This window comes from Gallinula chloropus (assembly GCF_964237585.1).
Source record: "Gallinula chloropus genome assembly, chromosome: 2".
Taxonomy (NCBI): domain Eukaryota; kingdom Metazoa; phylum Chordata; class Aves; order Gruiformes; family Rallidae; genus Gallinula; species Gallinula chloropus.
The window spans coordinates 46,852,659-46,871,518 of NC_140086.1; the positions used below are offsets into that span (position 1 = coordinate 46,852,659).

Genomic DNA, 18,860 nt, shown 5'->3' on the forward strand with positions numbered 1-18,860 from the left:
TTACCGGAGTTACGGCAGCGGCGCCGTCGGCTGCGAGGAGAAGCGAGCCGGGCAGGACAGCGGCGGGCTGTCCCTCGCCGGGCCCGGGGCTGCCGCTGCCCCCCTCACCCCCCCATCTCCGCTCTCCTCCGTCCTCCAGGTTGCGAAGTATTGCAGCCGCCCTCCCCACCCCCCCCCTGCTGGGGCGGAGAAGGGGGAACCGCAACTTCGGTGCCAGCAGGCGCCGGGGCACCCGCCCCCAGCACCCCGGCCCCGGAGCGAGCCCTTTCGCCGCCGAGTTGCCAAAGGGAGCGGAGAGGGCCGGGGGCTGGCGGCGGGCAGGGTGGCAGGGCTGCTCTCCTTCCCGGCAGAGTTTCAGTCACTTGGTAGTGGTTTTTTTTTTTTTCTGGGCATCGCGGAGTCTGGCGGGGGAAGTGATTTTGTGTCTGGCTGATCGCTGGGGTGTTTGCTGGGGTATTTTTTTCAGGGCGGGGGTGGGGTAGCTCAGCTTTGAAAACGTCCCCTGCTTCCTCGCTCCTCCCCTGGAGAGCAGCCCGGTTTGCACCGAGGAGGGAGGAGAAAGGGGTGGGGGGGTAGGGGAAGGGAAAAAAAAAAAATAAAAAAAGAGAGAAAAATTTCCTTCGTCCCTCCCAAGTTGCGGCCCCTCCGAGCGAGCCCGTCCGTGCCCCGGGCGCGGGGGCGGCTCGGCGGGCAGAGGGGAGCCCGTCCCTCGGCCGCTCCCCCCCGCCACCCGTGCGCACACGGCCGGGATGCGCCCTCCGGGCCTCTAAAGCTCTGTGTGTTTATTGTTGTGTCGTCCCGTGTGTCCCCCCACCCCGCTCTCCTCCCCACCCCTCTGCCCAGGTTGGAGGAGGGTTTAAAAGGCAGGTGTGTCGGCGGCCGCTCGCCATGTCCAGATCCGGGGACAGGACCTCCACCTTCGACCCCAGCCACAGCGACAACCTGCTGCACGGCCTCAACCTGCTGTGGAGGAAGCAGCTCTTCTGCGACGTGACCCTGACGGCCCAGGGCCAGCAGTTCTACTGCCACAAGGCCGTGCTGGCCTCCTGCTCCCAGTACTTCCGATCCCTCTTCTCCAGCGGCGGCGGCGGGAGCGGCGGGCACCCCCACGCCCTGGGGCTGGGGCCTGGCGCCCAGGACGGGCTTGGTGGCCCGCCGAAAGAGCCACAGCCGCCACAGCCGCAGGAGGAACCCGGCACCCCGTCCTCCTCCCCGGAGGACAAGCTGCTAGCCAGCCCGCGGGCCATCAACAACCTGGTGCTGCAGGGCTGCTCGTCCATCGGACTGCGGCTGGTGCTGGAGTACCTGTACACGGCCAACGTGACCCTCTCGCTGGACACGGTGGAGGAGGTGCTGTCGGTCAGCAAGATCCTGCACATCCCGCAGGTCACCAAGCTGTGCGTGCAGTTCCTCAACGACCAGATCTCGGTGCAGAACTACAAGCAGGTGTGCAAGATCGCCGCCCTGCACGGCCTGGAGGAGACCAAGAAGCTGGCCAACAAGTACCTGGTGGAGGACGTGCTGCTGCTCAACTTCGAGGAGATGCGCGCCCTGCTCGACTCGCTGCCCCCCCCCGTCGAGTCGGAGCTGGCGCTCTTCCAGATGTCCGTGCTCTGGCTGGAGCACGACCGGGAGACCCGCATGCAGTATGCCCCGGACCTGATGAAGCGCCTCCGCTTCGCCCTCATCCCGGCACCGGAGCTGGTGGAGCGGGTCCAGTCGGTGGATTTCATGCGCACCGACCCCGTCTGCCAGAAGCTGCTGCTGGACGCCATGAACTACCACCTGATGCCCTTCAGGCAGCACTGTCGGCAGAGCCTGGCCAGCAGGTAAGGGGGGCAGCGGGGAGGGGGTGCTTTCCCTCACAAGCGCCCCCTCGGCGGCTTGTGGCAGCGGGAGGGCGTGGGGGAGCGGGGTCTCCCCGCAGGGCGCGGGGCCGAGAGGCGGCGGGGGGGCAGGGGGCGATCCGGGCCGTAGCGGACCGGGCGCCCTCCGGCGGGGTAGAGGGGCGGCGCGGCGGCTGGGCCGGGCAGCGGGAGTCCGCCCGCGGCGGGGACTGAAGGAGGGCGGCCGGGCCGAGCTGCCCACCCCTTGCACCGCCAAACTTTCCGTCACCTCCCCTCGGCCCGGCGGGGCCGCTGCGGCCGGGGGCGGGGGGTTGGCCGGACGCGCCCCGCAGCGCCCCTCCGGCGCGGGTGGAGGCAGTGGCGCGGAGCGCCGGCCCGGGCGGGGGAGCGGAGTGGGACCGGACCCCCGGCAGGGCAGTGTCTGGGGCGGAGGCCGCGTCCGAGAGCGGGAGGCCTTCTCGGAAGCGGCCAGCGGGGCGAGCGGCCGCGGGTGCTTCCCGCGGCGTGGGTCCCCCGCCTGGGGACACCGTGCGCGCCCCGCTCCCCGGCCTCCCGGCGTGCTGGCAGCGCTCGGAGCTCCCTCAGCCGTCGTGCCAGTTCCGTGGGGCTTCGCCGGGCGTGTGGGAGCCCGCGCCCGGGGAACCTGTTGTAATTATTTATTGTGGGCCGTATTTATTATCTTCCCCAACACGTTCCCCCCCTCCCCCCCCCCCCCCCCCCGCCTCCTTAACAAGGAGTTGCACCTGTGGGGTGTTTCTAGCTGTAATAACCCAAGTCCTAAATCTAGTTAATTCTTTTCATCAATAGCCACGTTTTTCGTGCAGACCCCGGTGTTGCTGCTGTTGGGGTGATGTCTGTATTGTGCGTGGGAACTTGTGACTTCATAGTCCTCACATCTATGACATGTCAGTTATTTTCAGTTAATAAGGTAATGAATCATGATGTCAGAGACTGACAATACGAGGTTGGTGTTAGGAACTGAAGGCACAGCATGTAGTTTAATGAGCAGTAAATATACCCGAAATGAAGGGAATATTTATTTTTCCCCCTTTAAAATATGTTTATTCTTCGTTTCATTCAAAAATGGAAAGATAATGCCATCTTCCAAGTACAGTGGCACAGTAGCGCAGGAAATCGAAGCACGCTCTATATTACTCAGCTTTTTAACTAATAGGTGGGTATTTTTAATGACTTAACAGCAACAAGGAAAACTAGTACATTATTGCGTATTTTAGGTAATACACTGTTAGCAGTAACGCAGAGGATTCTTTCTATCTTCACGTAATAGGTGTCCCGAGGATTTAACTTTGAAAATGCTACGCCTTCTTTTATTATCTTTGGCTAGCTCACTCTGTTAGTGTTCTGCTGTGCTTATCACCTTGCTGTCTAACCGATTCTCCCTCCGAAATCCTACAGTAGAGAAATGAATACCAGCATTTTGCAGTGCAAAGCCTTTTTGAGGCGCCGCTGTTGTAGCTGGGTGCGTACCCTTTGCATTTCAACATTCAAAACTGTTGACTTTCAAAAATGCAAAGCCCACCACCTCCTTCCCAGTGGAGATTCTGCACGCTGCCTGGGGCATGCTGGGGCTCGTGTCCTGGTGGATTGCTGAGATACCAGCCGGCTTGGTTCAGTGAAGATACCTTCCAGCTTCACTGGTCCATGTCATTTGAAGGATATGTAGTGGTGTTCTGACCACTGAATGCTTACAAGTGTCATGGATGCTGCAAGAATCTGATACTCGTGGTGGTGCTGGGAGCTGCCTTTGCCTGTAAGCAGGAGTGTACACAAAAGAATTGCACTTTTAAGTAGACCTAGATTAGACTCTGAGGTGTACTTACTTAATGACTTATGGGGGACTCCAAATACCACAAATGCCACGGTTTTTATTTGTAATAGGTCTGTGCATCTGTGCAGACAGTGGTAGTTCAGAGACCCTTAATCGTAGTGGGTGAAAACATACTGTCACCTTCTCTAACAGTAATGTGTGTTTAATGACAGCATCGTAGCCAGCTCCTTACGATTGGGCTCTTCAGTGGCAGTAAAACTAGAGCAAAAGCATTTCTATTTCTTTTAGTTACAAGCAGGCATTAGAACTTACTCAAAATGTTAAAATGTTGGAGATGCTGAAATGCTCTGTGATACAGCATACAGTTGATACATTTTCATTTTGGGTCTTGGATGATATTCCTGGGAATTCATAAAGGTCACAAAGGCCCATCTTTGAATCTTAATCATTTTAAGATTTCACCCAGCCGCCTGAGTGTACAAGTGCCTTTTTAAACATGAGCAAAGGAACAAACATACCCCAGACTATAGAGATTTCCAGACTTGTCCTTCTTGTTACCACCAGTTTCTCCAAAGCTGCATTTTTGACAGGTTGACATTCATTCTCTAAAATGATACTTTAAAGAAGAAAATATGCAAAGAGTTTAAGTCACTAATTTCCAGAAGGAAATATTAAAAGAAACTAATAGTTAAGTATGTGTGCAAATAGATAATAAATATCACACAGAAAAGGACTTAAAAGCTTTGATTACCTTTTCTGGGAGCAATGGTGACCTCAGTCATTTGAAATTTAAAGTTTAATAAAAGGTCATTCACAGAATGTTCTTGTGTTTAACGCTTCCTGTTCTGCAGTATAATATATACCACACAGTAGAGCATGGGATGGTGAGAAATACAAGCAACCACCTGCATACTGTGTGTGGAAGAAATGGTGAGAATCCCATTCAGAATTAAAACTTGCCAGTAATTTTTCTGCATTTTTAAGAAGAATGTGGGTTTTTCGTAACACATTACTTTAAAATGTACGCGTATACATATCCATAGGCACACTGCCACTTTGGAATACTTTGGAATTGGGGCTGCTTAAGTTTTTTAATCAAAATGAGTGTAATAGGAGGCTTGAAATACAGTGACTCTCCTTTGAAATGTAACTGTAAAGATAGTGCTAATTTGTTTTTTCACCACATGCCCACTTTTCTGACAGACACAAAGTTTTGCTGTTGTCAGGGCAGGAAGAAAGCTCTTTGGGATCATAGGAGCCAGTCTGTGCACTACAAGCAGAGTTATTTTTAAAGTTTGTGCTGCAAGTGCAGATCCTGCAGCACAAGTGATGCTGGGGCTAATAGGTACCCAGCTGTCCTTTGTGTCACAGTGAAAAAGGCTGCTTACCTTCAGGAACAGCAAATTATTATTTTTTCCGTGAAATTTCTTGAAAGAAGGTAACACTTAAATGCCCTCATGCATTTTTTTGTAAAATTATTCTTCAAATTACAGCAACTAAATGATCATCTTTTAAGAAGTTTAGGAATAACATTCCTGACCTGAGAACCTTGCTCTGCACTCAGGAGGTTACGGGCATCTCCATGGGGAGTGGATGTTTTGGCTCCGATCTGGCGTGGGATCATTGCTCAACTCCAACCAAAGTTAGTTATTCTTCTGACTTTGGGGACCTTTTTCCAGGTTAATGCTGGAGCTCTCTGGTGTATCCGATCCTCACCTGCAGTAGGGCCTCGACACACAAACTGCTGTTAAAGCCCCTTGAGACACAGTCAGTTTTAACATCAGTAGGAAAAATCCCAGTTGATTGCAGCATGGAGGAGGTTGGGCCCATTATTGGACCCTGAACGTTAGACCTCAGTGATGTCTGTCCCTGAGAGACACGGGTGTCTCTGTGCAGGGTCATGTTTTCTGTAGTTCTGTGAAGAAATTGCGTTTAGGTAGAGGAATGTTCGTCTTCCTGTTATTTTTTTTGAGTCTCAGGACTTCACTAGTGTATTGAGTTGCTTTAAACAGCCCTGTGCTTTACTGTGTAATGTAATATGTTTATATAATACACAGTATCTGTTCCCAATTTTTAAAAAGTTCTGGGTTAGAGCATTGCCATTGCTGGAGAGAATTTCGCTTTTAAAGATGAGTGAGCTAGTGAGAGTTACTGCTTCCATGTTTACTTCCAACGATGAAAACGGTTAAAAACACATCACTGCTATGAAACACCCAGTTTCTAACTTTAATTTTGCTTGTGCTAATGAATAGTGTATCTGTAGCCAGAGAATGGAGCATTGTAGAGCAAATACTTTAAATACAGGACATATTTTTAAATGTTTTGCCTAAATATTGTTGCCTTTTTATTGAACACTGCTGTAGTTGTATGGTTTAGCTCACCTGTAACTCCGTAGCTCCAGACATGAGAGGACAAGGCTGGGTGGGAAGAGGCAGCCCCTTGCAGCCTGGGAGCTGCTTGTCGGCTGCAGGACACATGCTGCTCCGCTCTACATCAACAGGCTTTTGGGCTGGGCAGGATTCGCAGGCAGAGCAGCGGTTAGATGTCTGTACGGCTGCATTAGGTACCTGGAAGCAGAGGGGAGTGAGGAGGGGAAAGCTGAGAGAGGTGAGAAAATGCAGAAAAGAAAGGAATTGAGATATCCCAGGGGAGAAACAAGGTGTAAGTAGCTGAAGCAAAGAAGTACAAATGAGGGAATGGGGAGAGAACAGTTTTGAGGGGAGAAAAGTGGAAGAATAGGATACCAGGCAGAAAAAGAGACAAGGAAACAAAAAAAGACTCTGGTAAATAAAAAGAAGAGAGGGTATGAATCAAAAGGAAAAAAGCCTAACCCTTGGCAGAAACTGCATCTTTGTCAGTAAGAGCTGAGTTTTTCAGTTTCTGGAAAAGTCTTTTCAGACGTGGAAGAGGAAAAATGGACAGGGAGCAACCAAGTGACCTGAAATGGGAAGAGAGATAGGCAGGAAATGTGGAATTAAAGAGTGAAAGAGAAAGGAGGGAAATAAAAAGACAAAAGAGATCAGAAGGCTAAGCCGAGGTTCATTGAGGTCCCGGCATGTACAGACCCAGCTGTTTGCCTGTACTTCTGTTCCCTGGACTGCTACACCTTGAGGAGATTAGAAGTGCAAATTCTGGTCCTGCTGAAGCTAATTACAGAGGTTTTAATTTTTCTCTAATTTAAATGGAGAGAAGGTGTCATCCAGTCTGTTCGGTGTTAGGTAATACTAGTGAAAGTGACAGCAAATTAAGCATTGACAGGTGATGAAGATGATAAGACCAGCTTTCACTCAATAGGAAGGTGGCAACTGTTGATGAAGAAGGAAAATGTAAAGTGATGAGTAGTGTGAGACACTGGCATTTATGTGGAAGATGTATATATCCAGTGTGTTTTACTTTCTACAGAGATTAAAAATTTGAAGAAACTGGTTACATCCCTTGGCCATTAAATAATTTCCTTCTTGAATCTGATATTTCTCTACAAATCTCACAGACTGTAGTTCAGTTTGACTTCTTTTACTGCAGAGATTTTTGTAGGTTCTCCGCAGGGTGCATTTTGTGGTTGTAAAAAATTCTCTTTTTTTTTTTTTCTTCACTAAAATATATTGTGCATTCTAGTAACAGCCACCTGCCTGTCCCTTTGTGATCCTGGCACCAGTATTTGGATTTTTAACTAAAATTTATGCTGATAGTTCATTGCAATTGAGAAATGTTTCAGTCACCAAATTAATGTTTCTATAAAATCCATACCTTAAAATGTATGTGCATTATTAACATAATGGTGTGGATGAAGTGAACGTCAGGCTCCGGTTTATTGTAGTGGGCTTTGGATCAGGTCTTATGTGCCTGAATTAATATCAGGAAATTGTTCCTGTGCCAGGACTTTCTCAGCAGAGCTGCAGAAGGGAGACTGACACACAAGAAGCTGCGGGGAAGTGAACCACAGACCTGTAGTCAGTTTAATCCTAGTTAGTCTCACCTACTTGCCTTACTTGCCTTATGCGCACATTCATTTGCCTTTGGAGACAAGGTAATGCTGAAGTGTAAGTGGAGACATGTCGAGCATCCAAGAGGGAGGGAGGCCTAGAGCTTAGGTTGCAGTCACAGGCAGCAACGTGTCCTAAAAGGACTGCTGTGGGTCAGGATAGTCCTTGGGAGCCTTCTTGAAGACACACACGTTATGGCTGGTAACATCCTTGCTGCGGTGGCCCTGGTGATAGACAGTTTCTTGACCCAGTTGTAGTACTCATTAGAAGAAACGTCATTTATAAAGAGTATTTACTGGTCTTACTGGCAACCGTCTTTCCAATGGCTGTAGGGCAAGAAGGGGTGCCAAGTACCATGTGCAGGAACTCCCCTTGCTCTGCCAGCCAGTGTCTCTGTCAGAGGTACTAGAGTCTCCTTTGTAAACTGCCAGCCTCTCCTGATTTACGCCCTTAGGAAATCCATAGTCCCAATAGCTCCAGCTCCTTCCTCACCTCTTGCCCTCTTGCTATGTAGCTCCATTTTCTCAAAGTCCTCTATTTCAAAGCCTTTTGAAACTCCAAACTACTCCTTTGCCCTCACCAGTCTGCCTCATAGGCTCCCCTTGCTCCCATGCTGCCAGATAGGGCTCAGATCCACCCTACCTGAGCTTCACTTCTGCCTCTCTCTTCTCTCAAATCCTCTGCCACTGTGCCTCCCTCAAGTGGACCTTCCACAGGGCTCCCTGCCTCACACAAACACCGATGCAGACTGTTCCAGACCTCTCAGCTTGGATCTCCAGAAGCTGCTGCAGCTGGTTGGGCTGTGGTGTCTGTCAGCTTCCGTCACCCTTGCCCCTTTTAGCACTCAGAGCAGCTTCAAGTGTCTGCATCTGCATCTCCAGACCCTTTCCAAAAGGATTTCAAAATCCTTTCCCTGGATTTCAAGCAGCTTTGTTCTAGAGAGAAAATTAGATAAGATTTTTTAAAAAATAGTCTTACTAAGCTGCTCAAACTGAGGGTGAAGTGCCTGGGAAATTAGGAGCTTCTTCCTCAAATGCTGTTCTTCAGCAGAAATGCCCCTTTCCACCACCTGCAATAGTCTGTGGAGCTCGTGTACGAATCCTGTGGGTCCCTAGGAGGATGGAGCTGTCTCCTCTGAGGTCCTGTGCTGTTCTACCCCATGCTCTGGCAACACAATCCGGGACTGTCCTGTCAGGGAGAATGTGAGTCACAGGTGGTGAGGAGCTCCCTAGATAAGGTACTTCCCTCTCAAACAAGTCCTCCTGGTATCATTTACCCTTAGCTTGTTCAAATGGAGTGCCATGGGATCGTGGTGAGCATCCTGCACACCCGTCTTTGGCTGCCTACGTGTTTTGTTTGAGGGTCTTCTACTCTGTTTTCCTGATAGGCATCCCCCTCACATGGAGGGGGAACACAGAAGAGGGTTCTGCAGACCCTGCCTGAATTTGGTCTTTGAAGGCAAGTTGTGGCCTGGGGCCACAACAATTTGTCCTTATAGCTGAAGAATACAGAGGTTCTGAGTCTGTAACTGCTGAGCAGTAAATGGAACAGAGCTGCAATGGTGTAATTGTTTGGATTTGTACTTGAAGACAAAGTACAGCAAGCCTTGGGGGTAAAGGGAGTGAGGAGAGCAAATGCAGAACACAGAATCAACAGAAAATAATGTGCCAGGAAAAAAGCTTTGGTTCTGTTAAACTTGTGTTACAGAAAAAAATCCTCATAATCTCTAGAAACACCATTTTATCTTTTCAAACAGCTCCTGTGTTTTAAAAATCAGAGTAGCTCTCTAAATCAGAGCAAAGTTTGTCATATTCCTTTTGAAAGTATGACCTGAAAAGATTCAGCAGGAAAGTTAATCGGAATCCTGAATGAAAGTTTTGAGCTGCTCTTTAAACATCTGTTGTTGATTTCGTTGAGACAGATCCTGTTTGGTATTATGGGCTTACCAAAGGACCATCTAAGCAAATTATAGAATAATGGAAGTTGAAATCCATTAGTAGATACACCCTGGCATCGTTCTTCATATTTGCTGCCTTCCTAAAATTTTCTTTACAGGCTGTCGTGCCTTAGTACTTGGTAGTCAACACTTCTTGCTCTATTCTTGGAAAGCAGACAGTAAACCTGGAGCAAATATTATCACCTGCCAAGTTCAATGGAAACAGGCAGTTTGCAGTGACACTGGAAGTAAATAGTTGATGCCACAGTTGGTCCTTCCCATCTTCCCTGACTGCCACCTTCTTTCATTAATAAAAAAGGTGAGGCAGCAGCAAGTTGTGGTTCTTCTTGTCTTCCTAAGGAAAAGGAGCTTCAGTTGGGGAGAACGTGGTCTCTGATGCAGAGACCATGTTGTCGTGGACATTTGATACAGAATCAAACAAAAAAAAGGACCTTCCTGACTTTTCACAGTGTGAAAGTTAATAGTAGATTGAAATTTCCTACGGGAAAAAATGCAGCACTGAAGAACTGTGTAAACATTTGCATTTTACCACCTCTGTCTAAAGCAGAAGAAAAAGGAGGTGGTGAAAGGAAAATCAAATTTCAAAAGCATACAGCTTTTACATTTTCATCAGTTTTATTTTTAAAAGTATTCAGCATCAAGGACCTGAATACTTTCTCAGACCTTCCAACAATATGGAAAATCAGAGTTTGTATAGTTTTTTCTATAAGGTTTATGACACAGGAGGTTCTGTGACTCATTTACCCATATAAGCTTAGATAGTAAAAATCTTGATTCAGACCCCTTACAGTGCCTCAGATACTCACTGTGTGGCTAGTAACGATATCCTTAGCTTTAGATGTCAGTGAATTTAAAGACTTGTTTTCAAATGATCTATTTGTGTAGATACTGTCACTACAGAAGTACTGTTGATGATTTCACATAGGCAGCATATTTCTTAACCCCTGTCTGAAGCTGTAAGGAACAACAGTGTTGTGTATGGATACAGTGACCTCAGCAGAATTCCATATGGGAAAGCTACTGAGCATCTTCCTGGGGAACTGTACCAGTCCCCTGTCAACATGAAGAACAAGCTGTTAACACAGGGAGACAAAGATGAGAAAAACACTCCTGTGTGTTCCTCCCAAAGCAACACTGGTGGCAGATACCACTCATCCAGGATAGTTACCCACCCTGAAGCTACCTATTAGTTCAGAGGCTGTTACCCAAAATAGAAGGGACATTCACTTCAGGAGTCTCTTCAAGACTTACTTGGAGACCATTCTAAACTAGTAATGGTGGTAGGACTGGATTCATAAACACCAGGTATTCAGAGCTCCAAGCAGATTCTAATACACGTGACAGAAAACTGTCTGCCAGCTGTACAAATAAAGGAACGTTCTAACTTGTCAGGTGACTTCGCAACAGTTAAGTGTGGCCTGTCAGACAGAAGATTCACTTACCCATAGACTCCTGCTTTTCAGACAGTGACAAAAAATTAAAGAGAGATAGTTGTTGGAGCAAACAGGGACTCTCCTTTTTTGTTCTGCATTTATTTTTAAAAAATCTTCATTGGATAGTTCTAGTAAATTCAGGGGATGAAACCAGCAGTCAACATCTGCAGCAGATCATTGCCAGCTTGGTATTTATGTTCCTAAACTTCAGTCTCTCAGTGGTCAGCAACATGTATTAAATAGGCAGGAGAGCAGGTGTCTCATGGGCATCACTGAACCTCTTCAGTGAACATAACGGTGAGCTCTGCTGCAATGAAAATGTGTACTCAGGGCCTTCTGCTAAGTGTGCTCACATTGAGAATGAAAAGACAAAACCCAAAATCTTCATGGCACTAAAGTTGTCAGGTACAGTATTAATAGAAAGCTTTTTCTCATGTGCCTGGGGCATAATATACATGCCTTCAAAGAGTCAGAAAAATTCATAAGGCGACCTTCATACACTGAGCTTGTTTTAAACACATTTTGAACCTAAGAAGAAAATCCTTTATTGGTCATAATTTGCAAGAGACCTCAGCATGCTTTTGGTTTTGACAAAATCAAGAGAGAGTCTTTTAGGGTCTGTGCTTTGCCCGTAAGGAGGAAGATACTCCCAGTAGGTCAGTGTCCCACCAAAAGTCAGATCTTCAGGACTTGGGCTGGTGGCTGTGAGAGCTCAGGCAGTGAACTTGCCCTGACAGTGCTATAGGAGCACAGAAGACATTCTGGACACCTGGTCACCTGTAGGTTGTGAATGTTCATTAATTCATTTTGTGTGATAACAAAACCTCACAAAATTTCTCCATCCAAAATATATTTTGTATTGTTTCTTATGGCTTTCATCAAGTTCACAGTTAGCGTGCATTGCTAATCATGGCTATCTTTGCAGTCAACTGAAAAGCCAAAATCCATTGAAATAAGAAGTTTTCATATGACACTTTTGTTGCACTGAAATCCCTGCCCAGGAGTGGGGAAGGTAATTGTCAAAGATCTCATCACAAGTTCTGTGATGACAAAACAGGTTCTTAAGTCGTGGGCATATGGATGCCTGCAGCACCAGTTCAGATTTGCAGACTGCAACTAGGTTCTCCATTACATCTGTTGGTCACAACATTCCTTCAGATAGGTTTTTTTAGAAGAAAAAAGGTTGCCAAGGACCGTCTTGGTTTCTGAAGATTAAACTCAGTCTTTAGTGTTAACAAAGAAAAAGGTCTGCAACTGAAGTGCTGTTTTGGGACAGTGTATTTCTCTCTTTGTCTGTTCCTTGAGATTAGTATCTAAACTTCACTGGGATGCTTCGTTCTGGGGCAGGTTAATACAGCTGCTTTTCTGAGATTCTTGTTCTTGTTTTGACAGTATCGCTGTGTCAGCCTGCAGTTCCTCAAATCCTTTGACATAATGGGATTTGTGGATGTATTCACTTGATCCTGCTAGGTCTTCTGGCTGTTTCTGTTTGTGCCTGTATTCAGTGAGGAAATACCTGAAGTTGGGTTGGCTCTGCAGTGTTTAAGGTCAGAGCTGAAGCAGGAGAGAGGCACCCCATGTCTGTGAGGTGCCTGGTCTGAAGAGACACCTGTCTTGTACCTGCCATACTCAAGGCTATGGTGACAGCCTATAATAAAAGAGAGTCAGTCATCTAGGTTTTGGGGTTTATGGTAGCCTGGAGTTAAGAAGTATAGCTGGATAGGTTTTGGTGGGGTTTTTTCTTCATTGATTATCATAACCATCTGTATGCCTAAGGTGCGGTTTTCTTTCGGGTGTGTTACACTACCCCAAATGCATTGAGAACCACAGGACTGACACTGCGTTGTTGTATTCTTTATGTTTCTTTGCATTTGCTAATGCAGAGAGGGGAGACTTACTGCATTATTTAAAAACTGGAAGAGTCTGGAGCAAACCTGTTGTTGTGGAGGCTTGTTTTCTTGCCAGCCTTGGTAGAACGAACTTCTACTAACTGCCCAGTTAAGAAAAGCCCATCAGTGCAAGATTGATGGATATGCTAATAAAGAAAAACAGTGTACACAAAGAGTACTTCTCATTCATGCATTTACTATTAACATGAGGTTATCAAGGTTGCAAAAGAGCTTTGGGTGGGAGTGGTTGTCGGGAGTACTGAGATCTATTACTGTCTTTCCTACCAATTCCTTGTGAGTTGATAAACTCTCTGGGGCTCAGTGTTTTGCCCTTTATATTCATAGTTAGTTTAGGCTATGGACTAGTGACCTGAGTTTTAGAGCTGATGTGCATCTGCTGTTTCCTTTGAAGTGAGTAGGATTTAGATGTGTTGATGGGTATTCAACATTTCTGAAAACGAAGCCTCTTCTATGAGTTCTCAAACTCCTCAGCTTGTGTTCTTGAGGGAAATGATGCAAGTTTGAAAATGTTGACTTTAGAATACTTTGATTTCCAGTCTTGTAACTAGACAAATTTCACACCACATGGGGTACCAAAGAACTTAATTAAGGTGAATTAAGTGGTTTTAAATATTTGCAGAACAGAAACTGTGAAGTCTGTGCAGGATAGTAACACCACATGTATGTTGATCAAGGAGAACTATATCTTATACTTTCAGGATAAGATATAGATATGTTTATCTCAGCTTTTTGCAATGATATCAGCCTGCCTGCTTGTGGTTAACATTATATTAGACTTTCCCGACCAGGACCCACTACTGTTAATTGAACACAAGATGATCTTAATAGCCTTGCTAGGAACAGTGTGAACCACAGTATGTAACTGAATAGTATATTACACTGTAAAATAAGGACCGTGAAAAGAGAGCATTTCGGATACAATGCAGAGCATTTCACACTGTAATCTTGAGTTATCCAAATAGCAAACATGTGATAATGGAAGAAAGGCAGAAACTTTACCTTGCTACGGTATTACATATATTTTTAAATCCTGCCTTCATCATAGAGTTTCACCAAATTACATGTTTCTTAATATTTGGAAAAGTCTTCTGCATATATGCAGTGATCATTTCTATATCTTCCATATTTTAGTGTGTATTTTAGAATTTTGACAGTACTGTTCAGTGCAATATGAAACACAAATATAATATAATGGAGAAAATATTTTTCTAGCCTAAAATACAGCACTTCACAACAAAACTTAAAAAGCAGAGCTGGATCCAAGAAAACACATTGGTTTAAAACGTGTGCCTTTAGTCACAGTATTATCTTTACTTGGTTCACTGGAAGAGCCCTCAGTGTAGACTGATTAGATACTTAGAGTAAAAAAGCCCATCTCTTCTTTGCCAGGTGAGACTACATTTGGTAGAGACTGTGCTGGCTATTAAGTTCTTACTAAACTTTTATTAAGGGTTCCTTTCCATTTTAAACATGTAAAATTACTAAACATTTTTTATACAGGACTGTATAGCAGCGATGCTCCTTCTGAAGAAACAGTAGTAGCTTCTCAGATTGTTTAGCTGAAAAAGTAATGTTAAGGATAGTTGCAGCTGCCAAAGTCTGGAAACTCAGAGTTACATCTGACATTTCATTCTTCACCTTAACTATTGAGCCTTGGCCATTCGTTGGTTTTTCACAGTGCTTTGGAGTTAGAAGGGAGTTTTACAGATGAAAGATGAAAATCAAAATAAACTCCTTTATCAAGTAAACCTTGCAAGGGCAGGCTGAATTCTACAACACAGAGGGAGTTGATTGTGATATAACATACAACACAAGAGGGTTGGAATAAACAATTTATTCTCTATCATTAAGAATGGCCATGCATAACTGACTTATGGCTCTGGTTTGCTCTGCCACTTGTTACGTGTGCAGTCATCCCTAACTCATACCAAAAATAGTTTCTTGTCCTCCTGTGTTGCATGGTTTTTATCAAACGGTCCCTCATTAAAAACTTTACCAGGGAGATTGAACATTTTGAGATGCTGGCAGTGCTTATGAAAGCTTTCACCAGAACGTAGTCTCACTACGTGGAGTCTGTGCTGACAGTCGTCACAAGACGGTTCCTGATAGCCTACACAGACACAGTCTGCTGGGCAGGCTACAGTCATCATTTGACACTACATTGCAGGTTCAGTACAGAGGTCAAAGGCTGGCTTGTCAGAAAGACTGAAGGACCTTGAGCTCCTCCCAATTCAGGAGCAAAGCAGGGGAGTAGGGAGAACACTGCAGTGTCTCTGCCCCTGCAGTGAGGGTTTAGTTTCCTCCACTGTCAATTCAGGACCTTCCCTGAGCCCTAAATCCATTTAAAAACAAACAAGGCCATCTGCTAGTTAATTCCCTGGCCGTCCTTGTGATAGATGTATCTGCAGTCTGTAGTTGTCTTTTTGGATAGCAGTTTGAAAGGTTTTATTCCTGACCATCTTGTGGGTTGAACCTTTGGCAGCGTGCTGCCTTCCCGAAGGAGGTTCCTCTTGGGTAGTGCGTGGCTACAGCACAACCTCATTCATTTTGCCCCATCTTCTGAAGAGAGGATGCAGCCCTGGTGCAAATGTAAATTGCTGCATCCCCAACACTGTCTAGGCAGTAGTGGGAGGTGAGCCACTGGTGTGCCTCAGCAGTTGAAGCACCTGCCGCTGGAGCACGCTGCCCAGGCTGGAGCTCCTGGGCAGCAGTGGTGCTGGGCTGTGGTTCGTGCGGTTCTGTACCTTTCGTGGCCAGGAGTGTTTGCTGCAGCCTGACACGCCGATTGCTGCAGTGATGTTGTCGTGCTTGGAAGAACGTTGGCGTTTGACAAGGCTGCGTTCCATCAAACACACGGTCCCCCTGCACGTTCGTTCCTATCGATGCCTTTTCTTTCCAGGCTGCGTCACCTTCCTCCTTCACGGGAGCGGTTTGAGCATAGGCCTTTATTTCAGCGTTACCACACCCAAGCTTCATGTAACTGAGGAAAGTTCAATTATACACGACGTGACTACTGTTAAAGCATCGGGGCCCATGCGGGGGTCTAGGCCTGCCCTCCCCTTTTCACTTACAATTGCACTAAATCCCTTAATGTTGCAAGGAAATCGTACATTCATCAGGTGGAGCGTTGGAGGCCAGGGTGCAGATAACCGCTTTTACTGCATATGAGACATTGCAGTCCTGTTCTTAAGAACTGCCAGGCAGATTGGGAATCACGGTCACGGTTAATAGCAGCGAATTGCCAGCTCTTGATGGGTGGGTAGTCACTCCTTTCAGTGGTTGCCCCCTGGGGGGGAAGGTAGAAAAACAGAGGGAGGGAATTAGAGTGACTTTGCACAGCTGAGCAGGTTCATGCCGCTGGATCAGTGGCAAGCATTGGCAGGGCTCCACTCTGGGGAGGCTCACAACAACATCACAGTCTCATTTTTACCAATTGGTGTTGCTATAGCCAGTGGTGCACAGGGGGAGAGCAAAGAGGAAGGGGGGGGGAGCCGGGGGGGAGAGTTAAAGCAAGAGTCTGGACTAAATTAAACAAACAAAAAGTGCTTGTAAGTAGCATTTAACCCATAACCATTAGCCCAGTGCTGCTAATTGTACTAAACTATATATCTGAAGTTCAGTGTGTGATTAAAGAGTTGGCTCACAAACTCTCTGCATAACCTTAATTTTTTCAAGGTTCTTTGAGTGTAGAATGGCTTATAATAATGATTTTGACTAATACGATTTTTGACATGCAACTTTAATGCTTAACCTTAGTACAACTCCAGAGCATTTCATGTGTATTCAGCTGTAAAGAGTGATGATTTAAAGGGATAATATAAGAAAAAGGTCGTTCTAGAATGAACCTCTAACAAATTGCATAAAGGAAGCTTATTATGCCATGAGTAGAGAGATATGCAGCTTTTCTGATCATTTTTCTGCTTGGTTCAAAAAATTGTTGAGACATGATTGGGGAAAGAAACACAAAAAAATGAAATAGAAAACTGCAAGCAGTGAACATTCTTTTGATGGTTATGATTTTGTTAACACTAAAAATACTCCTCAGTAATGTGGTTGTTCATCTTTCCTCTTGTTTTGGGTGAAGAATTCGTTCCAATAAGAAAATGCTGTTATTGGTTGGAGGATTGCCTCCCGGACCTGACCGGCTACCCAGCAATTTGGTTCAGTATTACGATGATGAAAAGAAGACGTGGAAAATACTGACAAGTAAGTGGTTTATTTTTGTACAGTTGTCTTGATGAATTTAAAAACATGGTTAATCAAATTAGACACTTTATTGATTTGTTTCTCTTCAGAGATTTGTTTATGTATCACAAGGGGCTTCACAATGGAGCAATAAATTGAGATTGCAGAAGATGCTAATTTTATAATAGGATAGGCCTAAATTAACATTGGCTTAAAATCATTCCAGTAAGTTTTTTAAGTAAACTTGTAAGTCTTTCATACTGTGACATGAATACATGCATATTTTTGTACATATGAATAAAATCTTGCTTAGAAAAAAAAATGAGGCAATGTTCGAGACAGTTTTCTCAGAGTCAGATCCCTGCTAAGCCATAGTACTAGAACACATCTTTGATTCTCTTTTGCATTCTCATTTCCTTCTTCCAGCTTTATCTGTTGTCCACTATCATTAAAGAAAGGTTTCCTCCGTACTGCTCTGCGTCCATTGCTGACAGAAGCATTGCTGGAATATATCAGCTACAATAAACTGTGCACGGAGGCTCCTATCACAAAATTCTTTCCCACCTTCTTTTAAAGGTTGATTGTGTTTTAGAGTAAGTATTTTGCCTCAAGCATCGAGATTTGGAACTTATTGTTATGTTGGTTGCGATTCCCAGTCTGACTTGGTCATGGAATCAAATCATAGCTTCTTGAGTGCAGCAGGCTGTGTGTGCATTAGTCCCCTTGTGGCTAAACTGGCTGCATTGGTCAATAAAACTAAATTTTAACTGTCAAAATTGCCCAAAGCAGTATAGATAAAATAATAAATGAGCAATTTTGATCCATAAATCAAAGCCATACTTCTAAAACTGGACAACTGGTAAAACCTGGATTTTCTGATAGACCTGCTTCCACCACCCCCTCACTAAAATACCTTTAACAGAATTCTGTTCTTCATCCCTTATCATTAGTGGGATGCGTCCATGTTAATGTTATATGCATAGTTCAGGATGAAAAAGGATTCAAAAGACTGCTATGATGCAGGACTTTAAATGATGCCTTTACAAATTGCTTTCTCCCTTGGAAAATTTAGGAGCCTTTCTCAAAATGCTGCAACATAAAGACTGCTTAGATTTGGACTAATAGTCAAGAGGTTTGTGTAAGAATGGCAATAACAAAGGGTCATATAACTGTACATTAGAAAAGTCTGCAACATCTGTACTAGGGAGCATACCATGCTTCACATTTTTCAGAATAAGGAGATACGGTACACACCTCTCTGTATGCTGCTTAGGAGGAAACTGTGAAGGTGGCAAGTCACTGAAAAATCAATGATGTTGCATGAGGCAGAGGTGTTAGGTTTTGGAATTTGTTGAATCTAATTCAGTGGCTCACCAGGGTTGTCAGGAGAAGCAGAACCCTTGCTTCAAGGTCGGAACCCTTCACTGACTTGAAGCAAAAATCAGTATTCTGGATCTTACCTATCTGTTGATATGTCAGATTTGGTAAGAATGAAATGTGTTCAGTTCTTGGTTACTGACATTGCGGTGCTGCCTCCAAGACTGTGGGAAACCAGCCACTGAGGCTCCATACCTTAATGCTGTGGTTAAAAATTGATCACTACATTTTGAAGAACACCTCCAACTATGGTGGTGTTGAGAGATGTTTTTGAATAATGTAGTCTTTTTTGTGTTGCCTTTAACAAATAGTAAAAAAAAATACAATTTCTGTTCAGGTTAATGCACAGAACCTTCTGTGCTGTGATAAAAAGATAATG

General features: G+C 45.3%; 1 protein-coding gene across 1 annotated transcript in view; it reads left to right on the forward strand.

Annotated features, from left to right (window-relative positions):
* Window positions 1–888: 888 nt before the first annotated feature.
* Window positions 889–18,860, forward strand: part of KLHL14 (kelch like family member 14) — a gene marked incomplete at both ends in the record, with an annotated part of 58,184 nt that continues 40,212 nt past the window's right edge. The window contains 2 exons of the mRNA XM_084260464.1: window positions 889–1,829; window positions 17,004–17,125. Coding sequence (XP_084116590.1) covers window positions 889–1,829; window positions 17,004–17,125 — 1,063 coding nt within the window. The remainder of the gene's footprint in view (window positions 1,830–17,003; window positions 17,126–18,860) is intronic.